General features: G+C 37.0%; 1 protein-coding gene across 1 annotated transcript in view; it reads left to right on the top strand.

Moving 5' to 3' along the window:
• The first annotated feature begins 5,602 nt into the window (after positions 1-5,602).
• The window catches only part of LOC149942673 (uncharacterized), a 56,076-nt gene continuing 50,168 nt past the window's right edge, over positions 5,603-11,510 (top strand). The window contains exon 1 of the mRNA XM_090178180.1: positions 5,603-6,232. Within this exon, the coding sequence (XP_090034306.1) occupies positions 6,088-6,232 (145 nt within the window). The 5' untranslated portion in view covers positions 5,603-6,087. The remainder of the gene's footprint in view (positions 6,233-11,510) is intronic.

Here is an 11,510-nt window from a genome sequence, read left to right as displayed (position 1 = left end):
TAGGGAGCTGTTGGCTCGCGTGGCACGAAGGGCATGCCACCACCCTCCTACGCATTGTAACCCGGCCACCTGTTTAAAGGCATTAAAAGTCAAAAGATGGCTTGGGCCTAGGGTGGTGCCTTGGATATTAGCCTAGCTGATTATTATTATTATTGATTAATAACCGTATTTAGCTGATGCTAAAAGGTACTACCCTTCAAATCTTAGCTTTTTTTAAATTAAAAAAACATTATGCTTACTAAGTCATCTAGTTTGTTGATGTTTGCTCTTCACTTATTATTAAATTCCAAAAACATTACTTTATACAAACTAATCTATTCCGTTCTGTTCAAAACCGTTAAAGCATTTTTTGGTATTTAGGCACCTCTAAAATATATTATTTTTTTTTCTAATAACAAAAAAAACTATACAGCTAAGGAAGGTATATCTGTTCGTATTTTTATTTTTCTAATCTGTTCGTGTATTGCTAAATGTCAATCTTTTTAGGACAAATATAGTTAGTGGCACACATGGAGGGGGAGGGCTCCAGAACCTACGGAGGTACGTTGAATTTTACTATTTTTAAATTACTAAATAATTATTAATTATTAATTAATTAATTAATTTTAAGAAAGAATTCGAGTTGAATAGTAGTAATAGCTCGGATAAATACTAAGCGTAAGTTTGTAACTCAACATTAGAGTAAATTCATAGAGAAATAACCAGCACAAAATGGCGGCAATAATGATACTACTTTGTCAATTTCAAACGTCGAGATAGCTTTAACTCCATATGAGTGCGAGAGCTTCTATTCCTTTTTCCAATTTTCTTTGTGATCACGCAAAGTATTAGGCGACGCGTCTCCTTATCAGAAGTCCTAATAGCCACTCTATCATTAACCATCATACGACTAGCGCTTATATTCTCTATGATATAATCGCCCTGGCAATTCTTTAAACGACTTCAACAACGACTGATATCTAAAGCGACGATTCAAATACCATCGGACTGACATTAGTGTGTTTGCATTTATGTTGACTTCCCTATTATCCAAAGGGACCCGCAAAATTGAAATCAAGATATTAAAAATAAAAATTATAATTAAAATAACTGAAATATTTTAGGGTTAACTTTGTACTTAAATTACATGGATTTTTTTAAGGCAGCATAAATAATTTTGAGGTGAAACAACTTCTTTTGCTTGCTTAAGAACAAAGGTCCCAAAACCCTTCTAAGGGGCCCAAACAAATACAATTAAGGTTCCTAATGAGGGCTGATAAACAGGGCCGTGCAGAGGTATCCTGAGGCCCGGGGCAAACTTACTCGCGGGCCCCTTCGATTTGCACACCCCCCCCCCCTTGAGCCCTGAAAACTTCTCCCAAGTTATCTTGATTTGCACCCCCCCCCCCTTGAGCTTCTTCTTCGATGGGCCCCTCCCTAGAATTTTGCTGGGAGGGGCAACTAATGTTATTGCCCCCTCCAACGTTTTGGTCAGTTGAAATCTTCAAAAGGCTCAAATTCTCATTTTAAAAGCATAAAAAACTTATAGAACATCAACTGTGTTTAAATTTCAGTCTTTTCCCGCCAATTTACATAGTAGTAAAATGTACACGTGCATTCGGAGAAGCTACACTCCATTAAAAATTAAAAACCATTATAAAGACCCCTTTTGGTTTCACTTTGCCCCCTCCAACTTCTAGAACGTTCCTACGCCCCTGGGATGACGGATGAAGAAACCGCCTTGGATCCAGTTGCAGGAGCGTCCGCTCATATGAGCCAACTATAAGATAAGTACTTTACACGGGACACCCGTACTATAGTGCCGCGATAGTAAGCCATTCGTTGGCATTCGTTGAGCTTAGTGTTCAACCAGGAGTTCGTCTCCACGATCGAATAAGTCGCGCGCAATAGAGTGGGGTACCCCAGTGTTTAAAGTTCACCGTTGAACTATAATTTCCACTACCAACCAATTAGAACCCTGTTTAATAATTATTCGTTAATTAGTTTGTAATCGCCGTTAACCTAAAATTAGTGTTTGATAACTTAGTGTTTAAGTAGTTTAATTGTTTAATTGTATTCATAATTTCAAGTGTATTTTGTATTACCCAAAAAGTCTTTATGCGTAGGGATTTTGGCCAATTAGTGTTCAGGCATATAATTAGTGTTTTTGTAACTTTAATTTCCTTTTTAAATATGAAATGCTTTTCAATTCTAGTATTTCCCTAAATCATACTTTTTGCCTAATAATTAACTTAATTTGATGTCAACGTTATTGACTACGCTGGTCGCGGTAGGAAATTAGTACCTCGACTAGAAAAACGTTACAGTAGACCTAATATGGTAGTATGAAAATTTCCAAAAGAAAAAGTTACCTATGGAAACCGAAAATGTTTTCGACCTCTCCATTTAAAAAAGCATGGGATTTTCTCGGTTACCCAAATTTTGTTAAAATTTAGCCAAAATTGATCAATTTTACCCAAATAGGTCAAATTCATCTTTTTGGGTAAGTTTTTAAAATTTTATTTTTTAAATTTTTTTAAAATGCCATGCTTTTTTAAATGGAGATTTTTTTGTTTTGAGAGATTAAAAACATTTTCGGTTGCCATGAGAAAACTAAAGCCCATTGCAACTTTTCCTTTTGGGAATTTTCATACTATCATAAGGTCTACCTAACCCCCGAGTTTCAACAAATTCGGTGATAACCACCTCGGTTAGTCTCCTTGTTAGTATAAAGTTAATTATGAATCTCTTTGATACAAATCAAATTCATTTTATGAACTTGAGAAGGAATACTTTATCCGAAGATTTTGGGATCGGAGTCTAGAAACGCTGTCACATTTTTTAAATAAGCGAAAAAATGTGCGTGAAATATTTGATAGAAGAGACCCTCCAAAATATGATCGCTGACACGTGATTCGTTTCTAATCAGTTTTAGGAGAGCGCTCCACGCAGACAAAAAAGGTCAAGAAAAAATGAACAGACAACGTCAGGGATGATTTTGCTCGGGTGTGGCTATTTGGTTGAAAGTTGGTTCTTATAAAACCAACCAAATAAATGGTTTTAAAGGGTGTTTTTAAAGACACCGTTAATTTAGTTAATAGTTAAATAAGGTTTTGATAAAGGCTCGATTTAGAATTCCCTTAAAGGTGCAAGATACCATTTTTTAACAAATAAATGTTTTTAAAAGGTGCTTTAAGGCTGAATTTCAAACCCAAACAAATAACATACTATAATTCTACAATTACATAATTTATTTTTAAATTCTTCAAATATTCATAATTCTCTTAAAGATAAAATTGGAAGGCTAAAATTACATATTTTCTTTAGAAATTAACCTATATAAAAACATTTTGTAAAATTTTTTTATGATTTATTATAAAAAAAAATATTTTTAATTAATTCTTACTATAGGTAAAAACAGAAGTATATATCATACTATTCATCTTCATAAACCGATAATGTTATTAACTGGAAAAATGTGCCTTCTTCAAATTTTTTTTTGGAAGAACTATTTCATGGGAAAAATTTAGTTCATAAATATATATTTTAAAAGGTTTAATTCTTTCATCCATGGTCTAAAGATTAATAAAATTTATCAATAAAATAATGAATCCGTGTAGTAGTTTCTTATTATTTAATTTATTTTATTGTAAATAATTAAATATGAAGTGTAAATTTTACATCGTCAGGCGGAGTAATATACCGTGATGCGGAGTAATATACCGTGATGCGGTGTATTACTCCGCGGTTTGGAGATAAAATCGCGAAAATTGGGAACCCTCGTATGATTAAATCTAATTAAATTCAAATCTATCAATCTAATTAAATCCAAATCTATCAATCTAATTAAATCCAAATCTATCAATCTTATTAAATCCAAATCTATCAATCTAATTAAATCCAAATCTATCAATCTAATTAAATCCAAATCTATCAATCTAATTAAATCCAAATCTATCAATCTAATTAAATCCAAATCTTTATATCTAATTAAATTCAAATAAATCCAAATCTGTAGCTTTGCCTGCATAAAGACTAAACAATGATTAAATCATGATTAAATTTTTACTCTGAATTATTAGAACACCCAGTAACAGAGTAATGTGTCTTCTGATCGTAGGTAGGGTTTAATTATTACGTCATATATGAACGCTTCTGTCGGACATATGTTATAACCTTTTGATAAAAAAAGAAAGAATATGGTATTAATGTACATTTCCAATGATATCTGCGTTCCGTAGGCACCAAAATAATCGTAACAAGAAACCCCCTCTATCCCTTCCAACCGGATTAAGCGCGCGTTCAAAAAAAATCGATCCCGTAAAAACGGGCAGTTTCCATTCCACAAGCCGGCAGAGATGCTCGTGGCCCCTCAATCACGTGGCCAGCGATTACGGCATTTGCAGAGATCGAGAGAGAGAAGAAAAAGCTGGGGGGGGGGGTTATAAAGCGCGCGCGCTGGAAGAGCGGGGGGGAGGAGGGTAAGTAGTATAAAAACGCGAGATTGCGCCGACGTCGATGGAAGCTCGCCACCGAGAAAGAGGGAGGGGACACGAAAGCGAAAGAGGCGCCCTGGGGAGAGCAGCGGCGAAAGGCAGGCGGAGGTGCGCGGTGGGTGTGCTCCGGGACGGCTACCATTGGCTGCCGAGTGGAAGCCGGAACGGACGGGGGGCGTATTCGGCGCGCGGATCCCCGGACCGAAGACGAGAAGCGACCTCTACTCCACCACCGAATGATGATTCACCTCCCTCCGCGAACTGCCTTTTTTCATTCGCCGCGTTTCTAAGGCAACCCCCCTCCTCCTGCGCACTCCCCCCTCACCTCCGTCATCTTCCCGAGAGAGAGAGCATCAAAAGCGCCATTTTTTGATCCCGCGAGCAACCTTTAACCGCTCTAAAAGCCTCTAAGGGTTTACTTTTTCTGTAAGCGAGGATGTGGGTGGGGGAATGAAGGGGGTATAATTATACCACAGCGGCAGTTTGCCGATAACCTACAGAGTATGCTTTTACAATCCTTAGTCGCACCGTTACGAATCCTAGGGCGTTTTATTTTATTTTATTTTTTCATTACATACTTTTCGTATCCACCGCTTCAAAAAAAATCCATCCAGTTTAGGCAATGCGGATAAATTTTCCGACAATCACCGTTAATAAATTGAGAATATTACCCATTAATATCTCCAAAGACAAGTCTTAAAAATGGCGCAAACCGAAAACTAATGACGTCGATATTAATAATAAAAAAATATTCGATTTCAATATTCGAAAAAAAAACTAATAAAAAGTCGTTATAAATTTAAACTTTTATATACCGATATTAAAAGCAACGGCGTTCTGCGTTTTTTTTCGGCTTCTGATTTAGTCTCCCCCCCCTCCCTTTTAAACTTTAATATCCCCCCCCCCCCCTCGGTCGGGCTTCGGCTCCACCGGGTTTTCGGATCTCCGTCGTCTTGCGCCGTGTGTAACGCACTCAAGGAGAGACTCCACCCCCCGTTTCATCTTCCATTCGTTTGCCCCCCCCCCCTAACCCATCCCTCCCCCCCTCCTGGGTTTCAGCGCGCGGGAGCGGTTCGCGCGCTCGGCTTCTGCACTGACTGAGTGACTGGCTCGTCTCTCTTCTGCGTTCTGTGCGAGGCAGCGCTGCCAAACAAACGCCGACGGATCCGCGCTTCCAAAAACCGCGCGGTACCCCCGTCAGAGAAACGTTTTAACGAATTGTTGTTTTATTTATATGATATATTATATTATATAAATTTATATTTAATTAAAGTCGAGCCCCCGTGAGAAGAGTACATTAAAGGGGAAAGCTCGTATGTGAAGACGAAAAACAATTGTCAGCTGACCCTTTTCGCCCGCGGCAAGCAGGACCGGAGCGGGAGGTTGGAGGAGGAGGAGGTGGAGGTGGGAGAGGAGAAATTAGGGTCAGCGCGTATCCCCGATGCGGTCCCGCTCCCGGATCGAGATTTTATTCAGGTTCTCGGAACGTCGGAGGAGAAGACCTTCCGCCGAGGAACGCGCCTAACCATCCTCGCCACTCTCGCGGTGATATCATCCCCATCCATCGATGCGCCGCCGCTGCCGATTACGAATGAAGAGAGAGCTTCCCTGAATGTCGGCCGAGCATCGCGGAGAAGCCAACGACCACTCCAAATGCGCCTACCATAGAAAAATACGTTCCAGTAGCACCACATCCAACGCCACCGATATCGTCCATTTCCCGACGCTTCGAACCACCCAACCGGAAATAGAGAAAGGTAAGACCACCCCCAAACATTTTGTCTTTCTCTCTGGCTTTCTAATTTTTCTCGCGGTCCTGTCACCTTTTTTCATTTTAAACCGGTAAAATTAAAACGCGTTAAGATATTTAATAAGGGCGATTTAAAACCCACAGACTTGTGATTGTAAATTACGGTAAATTTGCGATTTCAGGGCTACCATCGTATTGTGAAAAATGATAATAATACTAATAATAACACGGGTACTTTCAAGATAAATATAGGGTAACCTAGAAACCAAATCTATTACTATGATAGTTGACAGTTGCAGAGCTCCCAAATAAGAAAAATAACGAATAAAAATAAAAATAAAATGATTTAAAATAGGTACCCATTTTTCGAAGGTAGGAACCAATTTAAAACACCACGATATCTTTATATGATCTACATTATAACAAAATTGATGAAATTTTTAATTATCACCAAAATGAGTTTTTAGTTTTCAAAGTTAATTAAACAGAAGTATAAAAATATTTTGCCCGGATTTATGGCAAATAGGGTACTTTAGGGATATTGTAACCCGGCCACCTGAATTAATGGCTTTAAAAGTCGCTTGATGACTGAGGCCTAAGGTGGTGCCTTGGGTATTAGCCTAGCTGATTATTATTATTATTATTTACTATAAACAAAAATATTTTATATTAGTTATGTATTTAGTAAACTATAACAGAGGGTTAGTAACAATCCCATAATTATTTGCCCACTAATCATACGGATGATATTTACAAGTATAATAACCTCAGATCCCCGACTTTCACTGTATTAGGGCCAAGGGGTAAGATAATATCCTTGTATTCAGGCTTGGAACAAAGTGGTAGCGTTGCTTTTCCAATGTTTTATTGTCGTATACGATAGGTCAAGGATATATTTGGGTTTCACATTCGTTATATCGAGTTTTGAAAAGATCCAAAATATAATAATATTAATAAAAATGAAGACATCTCCTTATCAAGTCTTTACGGACCTCCAATACCAGTACAACAGTTAAACATTTAAAATAAACTAACGCTTAAATAAACCAGTACAATTTAAAAGCCGGCAGCGAGTATCCTCGCGAGTATCTCTGTTATTAGTTTCGAGCCACCTTACATTTAATTCCGGTTTAAATTTTTCTGTTTTGATGGTGGCGTGTCGCGGTGTAAACAACAGCTGTGTTACCCCTGCATGACACGTTACGCAATTAGATTAGTTCACGGTTCACTGCGAGCCGAGTATTTATGAATTGAAGTCGAAGGAAAAGAGGTCAAAGTATGCGGCTTCGAATGTACCCTCAATCCGATTAATATTACAGTCCGAGAAACTATTAAATTAAAATTAAATAATAATTCGTGTTAAATTGGATGTATAAGCTCATAAGAACATTTAACTATGAGAAAAAGTAAAATATTATCGATACTCCTTCTAGGCGAAAACGGGAAATTATATAAAAATAATAGAAGAATGAGAGATAACATTGAACAAGGTCGAAGAGGTAAAAAAGACCAACAACGTTTGGTTAAACTAAAATATTTTTATTTAATAAATAAAATTATTTTAGTTGTTGGTCTTATTTACCTCTTCGACCGTGTTCAATATAAAAATAATCACAACCAAAACCGAAAATTTCAAAATAAAGAATTTGATGGAATGAGACGCCATCTATAAGTAAAATCTTAAATTAAAAAAACTAATTATGCATTATGACCGATTTCGTAAGTTCAAGGACGCGTGAAAAATCGTGTAAAATATTTAACTTTTATTAGTATATTCCTTAAACCTAACAAAAAGCGAAGGTTAGTAAATAAGAAAAGAACTAATTAAGGAAAACACGTTTTCTAGTTACACCCAAAAACTATTTTTTTTCAAAACATTTTCTTTAATATAGTTTTAGTGATTTTAAGTTGATTAGTTAATAAGATGTCATAAATCAAAGCTAGTTTTTGCAAGGCCAGTTCAGCTTCTTTTGGTGATTACGTTATAAGTAGTTAACAAATGAATTTAAACGTGTCAAAACTATTTTAAGCACTAGTATGTAAAATTTAAACTAACGAGACCGTATAAGTGTGGCTTTAAAGGGAGTTTAAAGTTTTAGGGCGTATTCCAAATTTTTTAAAGTTCTAATTGTTTCACCAAATTTAATAAATAAATAAATAAAATTCATAAATACCATTCAACCCCTTTCAGTGCTTATTTTAAGAATTTTTTAGAACTACCCAAAATTACGATAAGATTGGTAAATATGTCACTTTTTCAAAAATAAGTTATCAAAACGAATTTTACCACTACACCCAAAATGTTTTGTAGATTGAATATTTTTGGGTAGTACTCCAATTTTAGAACTACCCAAATATGGCAGAACATGCCCTTTGACAACCTTTGAGGATGATGTATTCGCGAGCAAAGCCAAACCATTTATAAAACTTTCAAAAACAGCGCTGCTCTAAAAATTGCAAACGAAAATTGTAAACAAGGTGTGGGTGAGATCGAGTCACTGATGGCGAGCAGCTGCGGTTCAAGTTATTGAGCTCCCCTTGTTCCGTTAGTCCAATATTTCATTTCAGTTTATACGCTACAACGATCAGATAGGACCAATTAAATGTCATTTGTCATAAATAACTACGAGGGGTCGGGCATTTGACAAAAACACCGGAGAAAATTGGGGTATCTCTTTGATGGGCCAAAGGTATATTAGCGTGTGTTAGAATTTATAGGGCAGTGCACCTATGCGCAAACCGATATCACCTGAGGTCTCATCAGAATGCCCCGCGCTAGCGTCCACGGGTGACGCAACAGCCATATTAGCAGCCAGAATGTATTCCGGTATCAAAGAATACATGAAGCTGGAATTTTTATACTTTAGATATTCCAAGAATGGAAACTTAAAGCTGCAAATACATGCTTGGTAGTTATTAGCACAAGTATATAAAACATCTCTTTCGAGAGAATAATCAGCTAGGCTAATGCCCAAGGCATCACCCTAGGCCTAAGTCATCAAGCGACTTTTAAAGCCATTAATCCAGGTGGCCGGGTTACAATGCGTAGGAGGGTGGTATCAGTCTAGAGTGTAAAAATGAAACACGTTACTTCTTCATACATTACACTACACCAGAAGTAAATGAACCGAAGTTATCGAAATAGCGCTCAGAATCGGAGGGCGTTTTCCTTCTGAAAATGAAGAGAAAATTGAGTCAAATGAAAGCTAATTTCCATCCCTGTCTTTTGACGCGATAATTTGCACTAATTGGGAATTGTGGGTATAGCTATTTCTATGTATAAAAATGGTTTCTTAAAAACAAAAACGTTTTTTTTCGGCCTAGGAGCCCGCAAAATTTCAAATTCGAGGTCAAATGTAACTTCATAAGGAAAACGCCTCCAACATGGGGAGTATAGCAGTCTGATAACTTCTGTTAATTAGCTTTGGACTACACGTAAAAATATTTGTAAATCATATTTTTCCCACGAAATAGTTTTAGAAAATCATTTTAATAACGCGCTAATTTGTTTTCTTCCAAAATGTATTTTTAAAAATCAGCGAGAGCTTGCAAAAAATAGCATTAACAGATATAAGAACGTATATTATATATTATTATTATATAATGGTATTTGTAATAAAACCGTTTACACAAACCTTACAAAACAATGTTGAATACGAAAACTTTTTAAGTGGATGGTACAATTTTTTTTATTCAATTTTTAGAAATAAATGAAAATGAAAATTGGTGTGGGTGAAATTTTCAACCAATCCCTTTAAATAGCCATTCGTATGAAAACTAATTTCATACGTAATGTCCTCGACAGTTGGAACCTATACTGCAAATGCGTGGGCATGAAATTGATCCTAAAATAAATATTTTTCCTACAATATGTAGGTGCAGCAACCAGTAGCGTATACGGATGATGTACCAACTTTTAGCTAACCACCTGGAGGCAATATTTTAAATCGTTAGTTAAGGATATATATATATATATATATATAATATATCGCAGCTCGCGAAGCAAAAAGGTAGACGACCTTTCGGGTAGGTCACATTCCGGGTCAAAAGTGAGGGAATTCGCGAGTATATAAGAATGAGAGGGGCTTAAGGGTCCATAGTGGAACCACAATAGTCAATTGTCCATCCATATTTCCCCCCGCGAGACAAGCGTTTCCATTGAGCCCTTTTCGCCGCCGGCCCCAATGACAGACGCCGCGGCCCTGGCAGTCCCTCAATTGACGATCGCCGTTTCGTCACGGTTCGTCGCGCCGGCCCACGTGAACATTCCAGTTCGCGCGTGGCCCTTTGAAGCGCGCGCGCGCGCGCCACGGAGCACGTGCAAGCCTTTCCCGACGACTATGTTCCGGTTAGAGAGTCGCGAATACCCCAGTACTCAGCCGACGATATACCAAAAGGGATACGACCCATCTACGGCTATGACCTATGGACTAAAGGGCCCTGGACTGATTGAATTTTTGGCACCTTCGGCCCGTGTTCCAAACGCCAATTCCCCCCCCCCCCCCCCCGTCGTCTCATCCCTATAAATACATTCTTTGTTCGACGTTTTTGCGGACCGAATACGAAATATGAATGCCTCATTTGATTCCGACAAAGAGCAGTTTCAGTCAGAAACCTTTTGGTAAAAATAGATTCGTAAAGGATTATTCGGATTCTGGCATTCTCAGCTGTATTTCAATAACAACACTTACTCATTTATCTACCAAATCTATTAACGGGAAAGTTAAATTACTTAAAGAGACGGTGGATATAAATAAATTTGAGGATTTATCAAAATGATATACCTACGCTATCTAAATAGAAAATTGAAACAAGTAATATTAATTAAGGCGGGAAGGTAATTTGTAATACGGAAAAAGCAATTCGATATAGTAATTAATTGATATCATTTGTAACGTATCATTTCCGCCTCGAGGCGTGACAAGCGAGAAATGTTTTGCTCATACATCAGAAGCGGATGGCGACGCGCGTAAAACTAATTAGTTTGGCCGGCCCATAAATTAAAAGTCATTAAGTGACAAAAACATACAACTCAATTAATGATATGCGTATTTGACATAATCGAATTTATAATATCAATTTACTAGAGCTTAAAAGTAACTAAACGTTTTACTCTTTCCAAAGTCAGCGAGATTTGCGTAGGAATTAGTATACGCTGCTTATAACTGACGTTATTTTCAATTTATATTTTTAAATATTAAAAATAATTTCTAAAAAATATCATTATATAGAGCAATTGTATTTTTACTGTTTTAAAATATTTTTTTAATTTTTAGTTCATTTTA

The sequence above is a fragment of the Leiobunum rupestre genome, chromosome 6 (assembly GCF_980474605.1).
Source record: "Leiobunum rupestre chromosome 6, qqLeiRupe1.1.hap1, whole genome shotgun sequence".
NCBI classification, from domain to species: domain Eukaryota; kingdom Metazoa; phylum Arthropoda; class Arachnida; order Opiliones; family Sclerosomatidae; genus Leiobunum; species Leiobunum rupestre.
The sequence above is the reverse complement of the archived record's forward strand: the minus strand, read 5'-3'. Positions and strand labels throughout refer to the sequence as shown.